Consider the following 19553-nt stretch of genomic DNA (forward strand, 5'->3'; position numbering starts at 1 on the left):
TTTCAAAAAACTGGAGTAGCAAAGTTCAGCCTTATGCTAGAGCGGGCTTGCGACCTCTCAACTCCCCCCGAATTTCAAGATGTACTTTCGTGTGTGTGTGTGTGTGTGTCTCTCCTAAGAGGCTCACCCGCCTGCACATGCCATGCGCTACCATGCCCTCTCCATCTCTCTTGCCAGACCCTTGGCTGCTGCAACAAGTCGCCCCAAGACCTCCTCGAACCCTGCCCCTCCTCCACAAACTGCTTCAGTGAATCATACTTTACCACATTGCATGACGTGCAGAGCTTTGTACATCAGCAAGCCCACATCAAGAATTACTAGAGCGGTGGTGCTCCCTTCCGCATCTCCTCCATAGCGCCACCTTCATAAAATGCGTCTGCTGCCTCAGCACATCATCGCCTAGGGAATGCAGTCATACATTTATACAAGGAATCTGGTGATGAGCATGAACATCAGGAACTGCCTGTGTTGCTAGCCATGGCGAGCGCGACACACACACACGCGCACACAATGAGCGCCACTGAACACGACGTGACACGTCGTCTTGCTTTGCAATGTTAACTGAAGAGAGTACATAGCCGCACGAGTGATTTAACGAAAGAGAGAGAGAGAGAGAGAGAGAGAGAGAGAGGACCACCCATGAGAACTTGATACAAGACTTTGTGTGTGTGTGTGTGTGTGTGTGTGTGTGACAACACCCATCCAAAGAGAGAGCCACTCATAGTTCTGGCATGTGTGTCATTAATTTAATTTGTGTCATAGTAAGAGCGAGCGAGACCCACCGGTAGGCGGATCGCACAAGCTGGTGAGAAGGAGAGGGGGTGGGGTAGTATTTTCAAGAATTGAAAACACATTCTCTCGTAACTTTGAGCTATTCGGTTAAAGAGAGAGTGTATAACTTCAAATTTAGGCGATGACTCCATTGTCTCCACTTTTCATTTTGAAGGTTTTAAAATGAGATCCTCATTTCCTTTCATAAAAATTATGGGCCTATAACTTTTTTCCACAGATGAAAGAACATACACCATTTTTTTCAAACGTTTTGCAATTCCTTTTTAAAAACAATGGAAAAAAGTGTGTAGGAGTGTAAATGTGGGTCTCCACAAGTGGGTGTGTGTGGAGAAGTCTCAAAGAAGTGTGTGTGCACATGAGGAAAGAGAGGGGAAAGCACATACTTTAAAGGGGTAGGTGTGTGTGTGTGTGTGTAAGTAGGGTGAGAGACATAAGGGAGAAAGGACATGTGGGGAGTTATATGTGGGATGAATATATGGAGTTAATGTAAGGGGTGTGTGTGTGTGTGTGCACGCACGCAAGCACGGTGCCATGTGAAGTATGTGTAAGAGGCCTTCACCTGATGGTGTACCAAAACAAAGCAAAATGCGGTGATTGAGTAGAAATGGAACCTAGCTTGGACAAGTAGTGGAACCTAAATTTAGATTAACCTTCTTAAAAGGGAGCTTATGTTTGGGCATTTGGGGAGTTAAATGTGGGATAAATATATGGAGTTAATGTAGTGTGTGTGCACGCGCGTACACAAGCATGGTGTCATGTGAAATATGTGCACCAAGCCTTCACCCGACGAAGTAGAAAAACAAAACAAAATGCGGTGACCAAGTAGAAATGGAACCTAGCTTTGGACAACTAGTGGAGCCCAAATTTAAATGAACCTTCTTAGAAGGGAGCTTATGTTTGGACATTGAAAACTAATCTAAAAATGAATTAGAGCATAGATTAGACATGTGGTGGCCTTAAAGACCAGAACCTTAATGAGCTTGGAAAGGGCTTCAAGTATTGTATCTTGCTTACTATTCGTCCTCAATAATGCATAGCTTGACATAAGGTGGACCTTACATAGAGCTTAATTTCAAATGGTGTCGTAGATTAAGTCTATATAGCTTGGACAAGTCGTGGACCTTTTCATGGAGCCTAATTCAGGCAAGTGTGGTACACTTTGAAACCAAAACACATTTATTACATTAGCTTGGACAAGTGGTGGACCTTGCTTCTATGTTTCCATGAATCTTATTTTTGACTTGAGGTATATGGTACTTCTCTCCATGCTTCAATTTTGTACTAGAGGTTTATTTTAATTCTCTCCATGCTTCAATAGATTCTAGCTTGGACAAGGATATTACCTTCAAACCAAACTCTACATGGTATAGGCTCACTACAACATAGCATATGCTGACAAGTCATGGGATTTGTAGAGGTTCCCATGCCTATTTTAGAGAACTGATAGACCTTGCTTCTCTTTAAGCTTCAAAGGAACTTAGATTGGATAGGTGGTGGTGTTCAGGGTGTCCCTCAAATCAAAGCTCCAATGGCTCAACAAAAATGTCAATGTGGAGAGATGAGCTACCCGGCTAGGGCATGGAACACTCACATGATTAGTGAGCTAATCAAGATAACACAAATGGTTGACTATATGAGGTGACATTGGCCCACGAAGGAGCTTAGCCACAAATTTGGCAATCTTCAATTCCACTTCTCCTCTCTAAAATTAACTCAATCAAACACGCTTATGATTTTAATGATACGCAACTTTGCTCATCATATCATGTCATACACTAATCACATGCACACACACATAGATCTACCAAGCTTACCATGCTTCAAGCAAATCATACATGCACACACAAAGGAAAGAGAAATGTAGGTGTCAAGTTCTGTAAGCATGTTATTGATTTCATCCATATGCTTTGATCAAAAAGTGAATCATAAAGTATCTCACACTCGAGAAGCCATATCCATGAGTCTAACATGGGAGAAGTATGGTCCAATGAGGAAGTCTTTTAATTGAAAAGTCTCTTGGTCCACAACCATTACTTTTATGAAGTATTATGGAGGTCGGTCCATAGTGAAGTTGGCATGTATAGGTGAGAGTAAATGGGGAGATGGGGGGATAAACAAAGGGGGGGTTGGCCCACCAAATAGGTAAGTGGGGGGTGAAGATCCCTATACATGTAAATCATCACTTTTTTGTGAGATGGCAAAAGCGTGCAACAGAGCAGCGTAGAATAAGAATATGCACACAATTTGGGAGATCATTACTTCGTTAGCGTAGTGGGCATAATTCAATCCTTGGCCCGTCAACAGACCTCGTGGCTCTAGCTTTGCCTCCAAAAGCCCCAGCAGCCCATGGCGCCGGCTTTGCCTCCAAAAGCTTTAAAAAAAACAGCGCCGACTTTGCCTCCAAAAGCTATAAAAAAACAGCGCTGGCTTTGCCTCCAAAAGCTCTAAAAACAACAACGCGCTGCCCCTGTTCTTGTGAAGCAAAGCCGAAAACCATGGAAACGGAAGCACAGACAGAGTATAGCCTTTGTAGGCTGATGCACGCAGAGAAAGTGAGTGCAAATGGGTTCATTATCGTTACAGAAGCCTGGAAGATGAGAATCCATTGCCACCGTTCTCGGCTCTCAAAGCAGTTGCGCTGCTTCGTTGAAGGTTGCCTGAAGCAGAGAAAGAAACATCTTTGTAGGAGTCGATAGAGGCAGGGACTTGCTTGAGCTTGGGGGGGGTTTCCCCTGCTCGACCTCATGGACCCCAATTTGGTGATGGAAAGCAATACAAAGAAGTTCGTCCGTGCTCGTTGTTTATTTAATTAAGTGCAGTTTATGCTAGTAATTACAGGTGGAATTTTCTCCTTCCAGAGAAAGTAAAAACGATGATTGAGGTTGTTGGAGAAGAATGTCGTGCTTGGCAATGCGTTGGTATACATGTATGCTAATAGTGGTGTACTTGGAAAGCACAATAAGTTTTGGAAATCGCATCCCTGGCCTCTCAGTAACCCACGTGGCACACTCAGGAGCAATTCGATCTTCTTCACAACAGTTCGCAGGTTGCAGAGCTTGTTGGCCAGTATGTATGTTAAGTGCGATGCACTTGTCAGGGCACAACAAGTTGTTGATGAGCTTCCAGTCCGGGATGTCGTCGGTCGGACTACACTTATTGCAGGATATGCCCGACATGGGCAGGGTCACGAAGTTCTGGGCTGTTTTCATCGCTTGCAAAACGAGGGCCTCTCTCCGGATGCGGTCACCTATGCTTGTGCCTTGAAGGCATGCGGTATTATTCAAGCGTTGATATGGGTAAACAAATTCATGACAAGATTGCTAGTCAGAGGTTGTTGGAGAATGTCGTGCTTGGCAATGCGTTGGTATACATGTATGCTAATTGTGGTGTATTTTGGAAAGCACAACAAGTTTTGGACGAGCTTCCCAACCGAGATGTCATCTCTTGGACTGCATTAATTGCAATATATGCCCAACAAGTCCAGGGCCAGGAAGCTTTGAACTGTTTCCATTGTATGCGAAGTGAGGGTTTCTCTCCAGATGCAGTCACCTATGCTTGCATTTTGAAGGCATGTGGCATTATGTGAGACATTGTATGGGCAAACAAATTCATGATGATATTGTCAATCAGGGGCTGTTGTAAAGAATTGTCATGCTTGGCAATGCTTTGGTTGACATGTATGCCAAGTGTGGTGTAGTTTTGAAAGCTCAACAAGTTCTTGACGAGCTTCTTGATCGAGATGCAGTCTCTTGGAATGCATTGATTGCAGGTTATGCCCAACAGGGGCAGGGCCAAGAAGCATTGGGATGTTTCCAACGGATGCGAAGTGAGGGCTTCTCTCCAGATGCAGTCACCTATGCTTGCATTTTGACGGCATGTGGCACTTTGAAAGACGTCGACACAGGAAAACAAATTCATGATGAGCTTGTTAGTCGGGGACTGTTCAACAAAAATGTCGTGCTTGGTAATGCTTTGCTTGACATGTATGCCAAGTGTAGTGTACTTTCCGAAGCACAACAAGTTCTTGACGAGCTTTATGTCCGGGATGCAGTCTCTTGGAATGCATTGATTGCAGGATATGCCCAACAAGATCAGGGCTAGGAAGTGCTTGGCTGTTTTCATTAGATGCAAAGTGCCTTTCACAGTTGAGCACCATCGTTCTTGCTTCCATCAGATTTGGACGTATGAAGCGACGAGTGAATTTTGATAGGCTTTGAATTGACACAAGCTGAAATATAAAAATTCCTGCTTCTTCCTAAAGTTCCTCCACCCAAATAGTCACAAGCTTATCTCCTTGATCTTCCATTGTCGTCTCTTGCAGCGGGTTAAGAGTAGGAGATACCCAGCATCGTTGATGCAAGGTGCATCGACCGACAGACATTCAATCACGCGGTGAGTAAGCATTATCATTCTGTGATTTTTGACATTTTTGAAACTGTGAACGCAGTTAATGAACACACTAAGAATTGCACGCTGGCGTAGGAATGTTCCCTCGTATCATAAAAATTGGGGAGGACTGTGCAAACTCCCCTGTGCAAGGAAACTTGCATGTTTTTTTTTTTTTTGAAACATAAAAATTGGAACAAGAAACAATTAATAACATTGACATCTTGTATGATTATGAACATTGAGCTTGACAAATCTCTAACCCTCCTCGTTGTTTTCTACAAGGTACCCCTCTGAAGCACTACGATCGTCTATCTCATTGTTTCGAGGTACACCTTTGAACCACGGCAATTGGTGGCCTCTCTCTCTCTCTCTCTCTCTCTCTCATCCTTTCATAAATTTTTTTACTTGAGAAATTTTGAAATGATATATATAGTTTTCAATATTTTGCTCGAGAAAGATTTAGAAGAGTTACGTCAACAAGGAGAGGATGCCTCACTGGCATCTAGAGGGGGGCGTATGCATGTAACTATGGATGGCTATGAGGTACCTTGTGATTACTAAATATCGACAACTGCCTTTTGGTTTGAAAGAGCTCACTAAGATTTCAATATGGGTCTTAATGCATCCGTGCAGACACCTTAAGAGCCAAGAAAGGATCAATAGGAATTGTTGTTGTTGATTGTTTCACTTTGATTTGGGTCTACAATGCAGTCTTGAAGAGTTAGTTTTGTTGGGACATTGTGAAATAGAATGACTGGAATGTCGTAAAAAGAGGCTGGGATGCACACATTCTGGGAGAAGCTCCTCACAAGTTCAAGAGTGGTATAGAAGCTCTTATGCAATTGAAGGCAGAATCCAAAATTCAATGACCAATACTGCCCTCCAAAATTGCAAACTTGATGGTTTGTATTATTTGGTAGATTTTTTATTGAGCACCATGAACACATTCATATTTGTCATGAATTAGATTGGAAAGAATTCACCTTCGAATTTTGAAACTGCTTCTCACATTTTCAGCCATGACCTATACCTACATATATTCCGCTCCAGCCATAGCATGGGCTCTCCAGTGTGTCTCGTCACATAATCCTTGAGCATTGAGAGTCACTTATCCATATAGTTCATCACATGTATCTTTTGGTCCCATACATCATATTTACCACCCAAAACGATAATAAAAAATCACGTGTACCTTTGGTCCTACAGGTCATATTTGTCCATCCAAGACGATAATAAAAAATATACCTCTCTCTCTCTCTCTCTCTCTCTCTCTCTCTCTCTCTCTGCCCCCCAAGTTTTTGTCTTCTGAGGTTCTTGTTTTCTCTTACCCTCGGACTCTGCGGCTAACAAAGCACTCTATTTTGTCTATACACAAGGGATTTTCACTTGCTCTTCTTACAAATAGGTAAGTCGGGGGTGAAAATCCCCATACAAGAAAATCATCACCTTTTGTGAGATAGCAGAAGCTGCAAAAGAGGAGTGTAGAATAAAAATATTCACACAACTTGGGAGATCATTTGTCTATACACGGGGGAGTTTCCGTTGCTCTTCTTACAAGTAGTGGTGCCTCTTTGTGTGTGTGTGTGTGTGTGTGTGTGTGTGTGTGTGTGTGTGTGAGAGAGAGAGAGAGAGAGAGAGAGAGAGAGAGAGAGAAGTTTGCAGTTGCATAAGCATAATTCAAGGAGGGCATGCAACTAATGTGTTGTAAGCAAATTTCAGGTCATTCCAAGGCTTCTTGCATATTTGTTGAGAGGGCATTAACATGAAGAACAGATTTTGGAGTCATGAAAAATTGCAATCGAAGCACTTACATGTCCCGCATAGTTAGACTTGAATGTGAAATCTTTTGCTACATAAGTAAGGTCTTGGGTAAGGCTTTGTGTGTGTGTGTGTGTGTTGTGAAAGAAAGTGCGAAAAAAATTGTATTAAAAAGGTTACAAAATTTTCTACATCTGGGGAGAAAAGTGACAAAACACGACCCTCTCAATTACACCCTACCTCTCACTCTCCTTCCTAAAAGGGAGGTGGAGTCGTGATATGGAAAACATCCACCATCCTTACAATACTAGGAGGGCACTTAAAGACCTAGCCGTTTAAGAAAGGATCACTCAAGGCTTCAAAGCAAGGTAAGATGCAAGAACTAATTAAACCAATTGGAGGCAAGAGGGAGAGTGTCAGCAATGGAGGATTTCTGATACAAAGGTGGATGGAAGGAGTCAACTAAATGGGGAAGGGGTTGAATTTTAGAGTAAATAGGGGGTAGAAAGAATGTAGCAATGGATGTGCGGGATTTGGATGGGTGGGTCACCACCCTATGTCTCACACTGTGGTACTTGCCATTGCTCAACCTCTGTTAAACAAACAAATTAACAAAAATTAGAAATTGGGCATGAAGGTTTATAAATGTAGTGTGAACAAATAAAAATATAATGTGCACATGAAATTTTATACTATCCTTAGCTTTTATACTTATGCAATGATAAGAAAACATCTTTGTATGTGATCACATTTGTGTTCATGTTTGTAGTTTTGATTGTATGTACACATGGACATATGCAAATGCATTTCAGTGCTTAAAAACATAAATAGCTTGTATTAAGAAGTGAGCTCCTTTACCTCCATTTGATCACCAAGAAGAATGGTTAAAGCTCCTTTTTCAGCCATGTGATTGACCCATTGACCATTATGTAAAACTTGGAGCCCACCCACTTGTTCTGTCTCAAGAAGAATTGTGAAACTTGTAATGTCTTTGTGGTCACCCACACCTAAAGCAAGAGATGGTTCCGGGCAAGGAGGGTAGAGGTGAATGCTCACACCTGTTTTGGAAACATTGCATGCCATGGATTGTGCATTTCCAAGACTCACACCTAAGCTCTCCATCATTGCTGCATTTATTTTTAGTGCTAGCTTTGTCATTTCTGCTTGATAGTGCTGAATGGGCTCCCTACAGTTTAGTTTTTCAAAACTTGTTATGTCTCTTTTTAGTCAAGTGAATAATGAAAGTGAAAGAATAAATTGCTGTTTTTTTGAAATAAAATAAAACGCGAAGGAAGTTAAAAAAAACAATAAATAAAAAATTTTAACAAAAAAAGTCATAGTGATTTTTAATAATAAACAAATTTATATAGTCTTTTAATCAATACTTTACATCATGGGATCAAACTCCCATGAATACACTTTTTAATCCAAAAAGGTGAATGCAACTTTAGAAAATAGCATTTAAAGGCACTTGGGGCCCCTTTGGGGGTGGATGTAACTCACAAACAAAAAGTTCATTGGGTCCTTGAAAAAAACAAAAATGAGAAGGTGGGAGTATGCGCTTCTCCCATTTGAGCCGAATTAAAGTGATAAATTCATTTATACTCCCTTAAATTGCCTTCACCAGTGTCACTAGAAAGAATTCTTAAAGCCAGTAAAAAGATTTTCATGGAAAAACAATAGGAAAGCCTCAAGACCGTGGTAGTGGGCCAAATGGGAGTCAGTCGCTCGACTAGTGAACCAATGAGGCCTCGAAAATTGGAATTCTTAACCCAGTTGCCCATGCAGAGGTCGTGTGTGCCAAATTTATGGTCTCCTTGGTTAAACAAGACCAATCTTGGGCTATCATGGTCAAGGATATGCTAGATGCAACTAAACTTGGTTCGAAAGGTGAAGGGGTAAAGATTCACGACAAACTTTTAGCCCCGATGTGGTCTAGCATAAGTCTAGGTGGCATCTTAGGGGAACTGGTGAGGAAGTGCAAAAGAGAAGCTGGTATATTAGAGTGGGGGGAAGAAACCAGGTACTTCAAGAACTCCATCTGGCACTGGTCCCCCTGGCTCACTAAAGTTTTTGAACCACCACAAAGCCCCTATTGGATAGAAACTGCCAGGAAAGTAAATAATAAGGGTCTAAATCGGCTTGTTCACTTTTGGACGACAATAAGAGCTAGAAAACCATTGACTTACTGGCAACCCAATATCAACTAAATGGTTTTGAGATGTTATTAGTCAATAGAGTGATAAAAGAGCTGGACAAGGTTGTCATGTCAATCTACGAATCCGGGTTTGAGTGGAACACCTAGAGATGGCCTGGAAGTAGTCTTTTCTGGAAAGGCATCTATCATGCATTAATGCACGAGAATAAGTGGTCTAGTCCCCCTCAACAAATTATGCAAGAGACAATGGCCAAAAGAACGGTGGGAGGAAGTCATGGAGAACATCTAGAAGCCAAAGTGGCCACAATTTATGAATATATTTTTGTGGAAGGTGATGTGGGGTGCTCTACCCTCGGGCGTAAAGACCCAGAAAGAGGAGGGTTCGATTGTTGCTTGGGGTGCAAGATAGCTAGTGAGGATCTGGCCCACCTTTTCATGGAATACCAGGCAATCAAAGGCCTGGCAGGGAAAATATGCAAGTGGATCCAAAGGACATGGTAGATCAGGTTCTTCAAGACCGATCTATTCCTTGGTGGCAAGAAGTTGGGAAGCCTTGCTCTTCTTATCTGCACTCAAATTGTCAAGTACTTCTTCTTTCACCATATATGGTAGGCACGGAACTGCCATGTGTTTGAGAGATTATACAAGGAAGCAAAGTGATGATCTATACGCTTGGAAGAAAACAAGACTCGGGAGACTAGTCTAGGGCTACCCATGCCATGTTGTCAATTTGCAAGAAGTAAAAGCCTAGGACTATAGCTCACCAATTATGTTAGCCTTGGTGAAAGGCAATAGACATCCATGTTGTAATCTTCAGTAGCTCAAGGCTCCTGAGCTTGATGCTAGTTTCTAAATGTTATGTTGTGCTTAATACAGTCCACTAACAAATTGTGAGTTTTGAAAAAAAAAAGAAATAGCATTCAAAAGACCATGAGTTCTTTTCATTCACAAGAATTTTAAGCCTCCTTGGGACACTTCTCAAACAATGAAAATTGAACGACCTTCATCCATAGTGCACTAAGGCCTTTAACATGCCAAATATACACTGAACCCAAATACAAGCGTTAGCTCGGCTTGCCTGGCTAACTATTTTTTGATAATTGCTGATGGTATCGCTACAATAATAGCCTGCTAGGGCAAAGACTTTTTAAAGCGGAAAAGACCCGATCTGCCAATCCGTCTTCCACCAACCCACTGCAATCTACTTGGGAACTAGTTCTTTTGTTGTTGTTAGGGCCGGATTCAATCATTTTTGGGCTGTTCATATAATTCACTCATAATTGTGAGTTTTGCAAAAAAAAAATAAAATGCCACAAAGACAAAAACAAAGAGATTCTATATTAAAAGATACGTTTTATCATTATGCAAAAGAAGATGAAGACTCACATTGGTATTCTAAAATAATAAAATAATTAAAAATCAAATAATGTAAAGCTATAAAATGAAGAGACCTTTCTACAACCCAAACAAAGTGAAGATTCACTTAAGCATTTTAAAACAAACAAAATAAAACCTCAAACCAAGGGCATTTACCAAGCGTTAGTGCACGAGGCTGATTGGTTCAACCCATTGAACAAACAATGGAAGTCACAATGGTCGGAAGCTCGATGGCACTGAAGTCACAAAGAACATTTGGAATCCAAAGTGGCCTAAGTTCATGAAGGTCTTTCTATGGAAGGTGTTGTGGGGGGCTCTTCTGACAAGTGTCAAGATTTGAGACACGTGGTATCGGGTCTAATAGATGCTCAGGGTGTAGCTTGGCTAGCAAAGACCTCGCCCACATGTTTATAGAATTCTCGACAATTAGAGGCTTGGCAAGAAAGGTTTGCAAATGGATACAAAGAACGTGGAAGATAGGATTCTTTAAGAAGGATCTGTGCTTGGGTGGGAAACATTTTTGTAATCTTGCGCTTCTAGTTTGTACTCAAATTGTCGGATACTATTTCTGTAGTAATCTTTGGAAGGCCAGGAATGAACTATCGGGTTTTTGATAGCGACCAATCTGTGGCTAGCTGCTTAGAGATAGTACATGAAAGTAAGGAGATAATATTTGTGGTTGGGAAAGGGCAAAGATCGAATGACTTGATTAGGGCGACTCTCACCATCCGATCGAGCCGTCCTGTGTAAAAGTTTGCTAATAGTTCGATACGTAGTATGGCTAACTAGGCTCTGATGTAACTATCTGTCACTCAAGGCTCGGCATAAGCTTGAGGTGGATTTGTACATTTCTTGATGGAATTATAACACAATCACTCACAACTGTGAGTTTTGCAAAAAAATACAAAATAAAAAAATTAAAAGAAATCAAGTGCTCGACTTTTGTAGTATAACGCACTTTTTCCATGGTGTAGTCTGCTACAAAAAAATAAAAAGAAATCAAGCGAACTCTTTTGTAGCATAACACACTTTTCCTATGGTGCGTTCTTCTACAAAAAGACTTCCCTTGATTTCTTTAAAAGAAGGGATCGAGTTACAATGTAAAAACATTTTATTTTATTTTGGCAAATCTCACAATATGTGAGAAGTTATATTTAAAAGAGAACCATTACATCAACACCATGCTCAATACGAGCCATTGCCACTTACATTCAAAAGGGCAAACATCACAATGGTATAGATCTAGCAGTAAAAGTTATCCAATTTCACTCTTCCGAAGTCTTGCTTTTTCCAATCTCAAATATAATTTCCATGCTATCATGGATAATCTCTACAAAGTTGGCAATTGAGAGCTCTTGGACGAACACTTGACCATTCGTGGCCTTCCAAACATGGTGGAGAAAGAAAAATATAATGACACATATTATTGGTCTCCTCAAAGCTTGTTTTGTCTGATTTTTATTCTTTATCTTTAGAATTTTAGTTTCAAAAGCCTTTTAAGCATGGACTTTGGACTTTTGAAGTCTCTGGACTTTTGAAGTCTCTAGAAACCCTGTACATCCTACATGAAACTCTACATACTACTTGGTGGACTTTGAAGTTTCCTCATTAATTTGTCATGAAGATTCCATCTGCCTTAAACTTTTCTAAGCTTCACACCAGTTAAGTGTTTATTCCCATGATTTGTCCTTTGCCCCCCACTAGCCATCGTTATCTATCTTCTTCACCTTCACATCCCTATAGCTCTCTTGATTGCGCACTGCTTGGTTCTCTTTCTAGGCTTGACAGTCTCTACTCATCCGCTCCAATCAGTTCGTCGCCTCCTCATGTCCTCCTTCTCTACAGAAGCAAGCCCGCGTTCTCTGCTCATCGACGGCCCTCCCTTCGATACTAGCTCCCCCAAAGACCCCTACCAACTTGAATCTACCTAGTCAGGCACCTGCCTTGGTTTGCCTATGGGAGATCCTCTCTCTCTCTCTCTCTCTCTCTCTCTCTCTCTCTCTCTCTCTCTCTCTCTCTCTCTCTCCCCCCCCCCCCGATAGTACCCAATTCTCTCTCTTATATGCTTGCTCATGAGCCTCGCTTGGAGACAAGCCTCGTTCGTAGTATCCGACTCTCTGTCTTATATGCTGCTCATGACCCTCACTCGAAGACGAGCCTCATTCTCTCTCTTTGCATACCCTCGAGTTGGATTTCTAGCTCCGTTCAACCCTGCACGTCCAGGTCCTTCTCCCTGGCTCAGCTTGGTCGCGCGTGTCGACCTGCATTGTCCATGCATCCTTGCCACCTGCCTTCACCAGGCTCACCCGACTTGCCACTAGGTTGCCGACAAGAGAGGCAAGGAGAGAAAGAAGCACTACTTATTGACGCTATTAGCTAGCATGGCATATTCGAGAGCGTGGAATGCGGTGGCGCTAGCTGCAGCTGTAGAAGGGGCCAAAAAGGCCAGGGGAAAGAGCAGAGCAGCCATGGCAAGAGGGGTATGGACACTAGCTTAGAAGAGTAAACCATAAGTAGGAGATAAAGCCATTGGGCAACATGAGAGAGAGAGGCCCAATCTTCTGCAGTCGACCCCCTCACCAAAAACTGCCATAGTTAATGTTCGACGGACGGAGAGAGAGAGAGAGAGAGAGAGAGAGAGAGAGAGAGAACGTTGCACCCCACACACACACACACACACTTGCTTGATAATCACGGGATACTACAAATGTCGTTGTCAGATTAACTATCTCTCTCTCTCTCTCCCTCCCTCCCCACACATGCCTTATCTTTTGGTTTTCTCCTCCAAGGGATGCAAGAATCTCTATAGATTTATATCAAAACAAACGAATACAAAATTGAACAGACATACTACTCCCAGCTTTATTTTAGAGAAGTGATAGAAGCTTTATTTTAGAGAAGTGATAGAAGCTGGGAGGGTACCTAGCTTTTACACAAAGTGAGAGAATAAAAAATAAATTTTATTGGTCAGAGTGCCTAGTAAAATCAATACTTTGCTAGTCTTCTCAAAGGTTGTGTCTTATTTGATGACAAGTGCTCTTCAACACGACTTCTTCTTGGGGGTTGTTTTATACTCTTTATCTTTATAATTTTAGGTAGGGTTCATATGACTTGGTGGCAAAGAGAAAGCGTCCACACGTCTGGGGTTGCGTGGATTGATTGGATGAAGAAGAAGAGCTTCATTTTCAGACCCACAAATTCTTGGGCGACACCCCCCTTGAAAATGAGAGTTTGTTGTGCACATTGTAACGTAAAACCAGGATGTTACAACTTGCTTGCATGGCAACCAATAGCTAGAATCGTACCTTTTCACCGACTGACTGCTTCCTAAGGTATTGTCTTTATGTAGGATGCTACCTTTGCCCCTTGTGAACAAGCAGAACGAAGGCAAATGAAAAGATAGTAGCTACGAGCTCTAGTTTCAAAAGCTTTTTAAGCATGGACTATGGCCTTTAGAGGCCTCTCGTTATTATAACACACGATTGAGTAATTAAAAAGGCAAGCCTAGCTTGATTGGTTGAGCACTCGATCACCATGACGTGGATCATGGGTCCTAGTGTGGCCAAGAGATCATGGTAGCCCTCACGAATGTTTGTATCACCTCGCACAGGACATGTACGATTTGCTACAAAGAAAAGAAACTCTACTTCACTGTGGCCAATAGGTGCTCTAAGGCCCCTCTAATGCGAGAAGATGATGCTCTTTGTGCATCTACACTACACCCTAGCCAAATTTAAATAGATTTGACATATAGCCTAGTGGTCAAGGTGAGTGTGTAGGACTTAAGCTCGAACCTTACTAACATCTCTCTAAATCTTTCGATTCAATTGCACCTGAAAAAATAATAAATGATCTAGGTCATGGATTCGAATGTGCAATGTTCACAAACGTCCATTGTATCGTCGCGCATGGGAAAGTGTAGTCAACTACAAAAAGAAATAAGAAGTGACATTGTCACCTGGATTTTTTGAAACCTTCTCTCTTTCCATCAAAAGAGAGAGTACAGCTACATATCTTTCTCATTAGATTGTCTCAAAAGAGAAAATAAAGTTTTATATCTTGACTTTTCCAATCAGCCTCCTCTTGAAAATGGTAAAGTGATTGGAAGGCTGTTCAACTAGCGAGAAGGTATTCATTAGAATTTTGCATGTGAAGCATTGAATGATTGAATTTTGTAGTTTTTAAATCGATCCTTTGGTTTAAGAGCTTAGGGCACATTCGCACAAGGCCCAATTTACCCCTACCAAGTTGAAAAGTGAGAGTTTTGCACGAGATGCCAAGGTTGGCAGTGTAAAACCCTACTTTGCAATCTTCACTAACAATCTTGGCACAATTGAGATCTTCTAGCTTTGTAAAACCCTACTTTGCAATCTTCACTAACAATCTTGGCACAATTGAGATCTTCGAGCTTCGTTCAATCGACCCGCGTCGCTTTTCACTCCACTCTACCAACAGATGAACACTCCCATGAACTCTTGCGCCAAGGTTTGCCGAGCTTAGGTGGGGGTAAAACCTTGCCGTGCAAAACGTACCTTAGTCTATGGTCACGCAAGACTTGGTTATCAGTTATTTGATCGGATAACTATGCTTCATTCTTGGTCAGACACAAAAAAGAGCCCTTTGTAACTATGCGGATTTTACTATAGTTATGAAGTGTTTATTGTAGTTATGACGTTCAAGGCATAGTTGGGAGGTCTAATGAATAGCTAAGCCTTGCTTTAAATTATTCCTTGCGTGACCATGCAAGAAGCTTAGTTATTTATTTAATGTTATGTTTGGGCATAGTTGACATAGTTACTGTAGCTGATAACTTTGTCTTGCGTGACAATAGCCTTAGTAAAGGTCTTTAAATAATAATAATAATAAAAAGGTGTTGCTCCTCCACGAAAACAAGACTGTGTCGGCAGTTGGTAAATAAACGTAAGAAATGTTAATTTTTTTTGAGATGGCTTATAAAAAAAATAAAGAAGTGTATTTTTAAACGAGGGGGTGTGTGGGTGAATGTGAGCGAGTGAGTGGGAGATCAACAGATGAGAGATGAGAGGACGAGCCCACATGAGAGAGAGAGAGAGAGAGAGATGAAAATACCTGCAAAAGGCCGGGAGTTGGTGGTTGGTGGCTGCATCCCAAAGCCCGCGAAATCGAAGGGTTTCGCGCCATCCTAGGGTAGTATAATGGGGAACAGCGGCGGGATTGCGTGGGTCTGCCTCGTAAAACCGCAGCCGTGCCTCGCTTGGCAGCTCGAAGAATCGCTGAGCTGCCGCCCACATCTCTCTAATGGCGCCTTGCGCTACCCCATGATTCACAACCTGCAGCGCCACGGCCCACACGTCTCTCTCTCTCTCTCTCTTACACACACACCCACACACACGAGGATAGTAAGAGAGAGCGCTCACCTGCATAATGCCCCACTCTTGGCATGCTCTGGAGACGGCGGCCAGGCACGCTGATCGGCTGCCGCCTTTGGCGCCAGCTGCTTCATGCAGGGAGGCGACGTCCACAGTGGGCGGGCGGACAGCCGAAGAAGATTGCGTGAGGGAGTGTGAAAGACCGGGCTGTTGAAATGCAGGTAAGACGTACGCAGGGGGTAGGCGCTGCAGGCCCCTACGAGCCAGCTCCTGCACCAGCTCTTTGGCGCCGCCCTCTTTCCGGAAGAAGGCGTGCAGCTGCGCCACCTTGCCCTCCTCAACTTGACCCATTTACAATAAGATTTTTATTGATTATAACCCCTTCCCGTCAATGAATCACTCTCTATCTTAACTAGTTCTTCTTCTTCTCTTCTGTCACTCTCACTAGCCTAGTGCATGTGTACAAATCATGTGAAGCCTGCCTCTCTGATGTCTCTCTCTTTATAAGTGGGGTAAACTAATAAGAAGCACTCTCCCCTCTTTTATAACCACCCACCTCCTTGCCACCTTTCCCTCCTTGCAATTGTGCATATGCCTAGAGAACCCTTTACCCACATGTCAATTCCCTTGCTAACAATCCGCCCCCCCCCCACTATCCCTATAAGCCGTCCGCATGAGAAGAGCAATCACTTCTATAGAGTAAACCCCCCCCCCCCTCTTTTAAAAACCAAAAAAAAAAAAAACACACAAATGCTTGGTTCAATTTATTTTAAATTCACAACTTGTGAGTGCATGTCACCCAACATGTGTTTGTTGATTAGTTTATAGTATAAGGATCGCCACACCCTTTGTCCTTATACAAAGTGCTAGATCAGAAGATTTTTGGCCTGCTCAAAGGGCATAGCCATAGTGACCACGAACCTTTTTGGCTTAACTAAAATTGAAATTGAAATTGAAATTGCGTCTTGCTATCTTTAGAAAAAAAGCGCTATTGGTCGGCAAATAAATTGTCAGTTGATTGTAAAGGATCATGTAATGAGTGCCTTTCCTTTGAGGACCACTTGTGTGCGTATGATTTTGTTGGGAATAAATTGACTGCCGCCCGCTGTTGGGAATCGAACCGTGCTCTTTACCACCCGCTGTTGGGAATCGAACCATGCTCTATATGCACCCACACAAATACTTTACCATTAGGTGTGGGTCCATGCAAATACTTTATCACCAGGCTACACTCTTTGCCAATAGCAAACTAACTTACAAGATCACACATATATTCACTTTTGCAATACCTTGGGAGACTCATTTTCCTTTATAGGCAAAAATTCCTATCCTTGTAGAGAGCTACCAACTTCTCTATGGTGATGTTATAACCTACTTGTCTATATTGAACAATCCAAACTAGCAAAATCAATCAACGCCGCATGCATTGTTCATGGATCGAACAAGCAAAGCTCTTTATACAGGAGAGAGAGCATTCTAAAGGAATACATTTCTCATGCGCATGACATAAGAAAAAGATGCCCCCTTTCACACCTCTCAATTGAGTCAATTCAAAAAGAGATAAATTTGTCCTGCCACAACTTTCCACTTGTGGGTCCAAGAAAATCACATCAATTTATTACATTATAATTTATATCCTATTTTTAAAGCTATATAATCTTTGAAAATATCCCCTCAATTTATTGCATTATAATTTATATCCTATTTTCAAAGTGATACATGCTTTCTGGTTTGCATCCCTGACACTATATACCATGGGGTCTTAAATGAACTTCGAACGATGGGATTGACCCGTTGGGGATCTCAAAGTAGACAAACAGTGGCAAAAAATGTCATTGTGTTGACTTGTCACTTTCATAATCTGGGTTTTGAACCCCCAACCTCATCATTCGTAGCTTGGTGTCCTATTCACGTTCTCGAGTGTGTTTCCTTGCTCCACGCACTCACCTTGGGTAGAAGTAAACTGAGACAAAAAAGTAAACTTGGACCCATTTGATGGATCACAAGCTAATACATCGACACCTGTTGGCAGGGCCCCTCATAATACCTTCCACACAATGGACAAGGGAAGCTGAGAGTTCCATGTGTTCTTAGCAGACGCCAACCATCGAGTCTCAGGCCACTGCTTGCCCAACTGTTTATTAAGGAGACGAACCAATCGACCCTATGCATCAGACCTAAGTATATGCCCTTGGTGTGTGGTTTAAGAAAGTGGCTGCTCTATGACCATTGCTAGGCTTTCCCTCAAAGTTAGGAGCGCTAATGGGCATTATTAGACTGCCCAAGCTATCTAAAAGTCTATTAATCAGCAGCCTCTCCATGACATCAAGGTGGAATTGAATAGCCACCAAGTAAGTCCTCCCAATTTTGGAAGCTCGTCTGATTAGAGGGTATCTCATGAGATACCGTCAGGGAAACAAAAGCAAAAAGACTTAGGCTCAACACTTGGCAGCAACTAGTCTGCCTATCTCCAATTCAGGCTAATATCATCCCATAAGTGGGTGGTGTAGTTAACTTTAAAATGATCTTTTCTTTTTGAATGTCTTCAAGCATATAATTGAGCTCTCGTCACAAGTAACAAAAAATTGTGGTTTACTTACCTTTAAAGTAATCTTTGTTTTGCGAATGTCTTCAAGCATATAGTTAAGCTCTCTTCAAAGTAGCAAAACACCACTTGTGCATCAAGTAATGTTTTTAAGTGAGTTTTAAAGATGATATTGTAGTGTCACCCAACAATGGGTAGTTAGTCTTCCCTACTAAAAGCCATCCGCCCATGTAATAGCCTAAATCGACTAGTTGAGTAGTTAGCAGCTTCTTCTTGAGGAGACTCTTTCTTGATGTAAATGAGACAAGTTCTATATAAAGAAAGGAAGCCCGACAAAGACGGGGTGGATTTCAGGTAGTCTGAGCAAGAGTGTACACATTACAACTTTTATGTTAATTTTTAAAATATATTATATTATGTTCACTTAAAGTATATAATATTATGGACTTTATAAAGCATTTACAAAATTAATGAGCACATATAAACATTTGTCAACTATCACAAGACAATATGGTCAACTTATTTTTTCCATTATAGCTCTTTCTTTTTAATAATTCAATCCAACGTGATGGAACAACAAATAGGATGATTAATATTCTAGGGATGCTTCTTTCGGTCCACACCTTTCTAAAGATAAATTACCACTTATGATACACCCCTTTTTGGATTAATTCCACCGCCAATTGGTCAAGCAATGCAAGCTCTTTTTGGGCTTTCCAAAACAAGCCTTGACCTCATAGAAACAAAGAAGACGAGAGAGAAGAGAAGTGTGTTACGTGTACATTTGATATTTTATTGTTTTCTATCCTATAATGATTGGACAAAAGTTATCGTAGGGATAAAGTTACCGTATGGTATCGCATGAGTGTGGGCTTTTACAAAAGAGGGTCCCGTATATAGGCATCCAAAAGGCAATCTTGGTGCCCTTGGGTGACTTCTTCCAGGTACTCTTCAGCATGTAATTATTTTTTATAAAAAGTTTGTGAAAGGGTCCTTTTCATTCATAGCCTTACACTACTTGGCTTTTTTGTGCTTCGTCCACCTTGTTATTGTGGTGAAAAGACCTTACCACCGTATAATATGCCACTTCGTTTCACCAATTATAATAATAGCATTTCAAACAATGAGTGTGATACTATAGAAACGTCAATTTTACGAGGGTCCACATACCTTGGTGTTTTTGGAC

General features: G+C 41.7%; 2 protein-coding genes across 3 annotated transcripts; one reads left to right on the forward strand and one right to left on the reverse strand.

Annotated features, from left to right (window-relative positions):
- Positions 1-3716: 3716 nt before the first annotated feature.
- LOC147435455 (pentatricopeptide repeat-containing protein DOT4, chloroplastic-like) lies at positions 3717-4893 on the forward strand. The gene is made up of 4 exons (XM_086487734.1): positions 3717-4065; positions 4194-4295; positions 4643-4756; positions 4844-4893. Exons 1-4 carry the CDS (start codon positions 3717-3719, stop codon positions 4891-4893), a joined length of 615 nt encoding a protein of 204 aa, XP_086343860.1.
- Positions 4894-6971: 2078 nt separating this feature from the next.
- LOC147435456 (fe(II)/2-oxoglutarate-dependent dioxygenase 4-like) lies at positions 6972-18634 on the reverse strand. Of its 2 annotated transcripts, XM_086488523.1 has the most exons (6): positions 18423-18634; positions 16944-16983; positions 15871-16163; positions 15563-15783; positions 7798-8125; positions 6972-7531 (listed from the first exon to the last, which is right to left on the reverse strand). In XM_086488523.1, the coding sequence occupies exons 1-6, from the start codon at positions 18459-18461 to the stop codon at positions 7322-7324; spliced, it is 1131 nt and encodes a 376-aa protein (XP_086344649.1). In that variant the 5' UTR covers positions 18462-18634; the 3' UTR covers positions 6972-7321. The 2 variants fall into 2 exon arrangements, with proteins under 2 accessions (XP_086344649.1, XP_086344648.1); XM_086488522.1 differs by lacking the exons at positions 16944-16983; positions 18423-18634 and having other exon boundaries at positions 7798-7895; positions 7998-8125; positions 15871-16460.
- Positions 18635-19553: the final 919 nt, after the last annotated feature.

The sequence above is a fragment of the Adiantum capillus-veneris genome, chromosome 18 (assembly GCF_014529385.1).
Source record: "Adiantum capillus-veneris isolate H3 chromosome 18, ASM1452938v2, whole genome shotgun sequence".
Classification (NCBI taxonomy): domain Eukaryota; kingdom Viridiplantae; phylum Streptophyta; class Polypodiopsida; order Polypodiales; family Pteridaceae; genus Adiantum; species Adiantum capillus-veneris.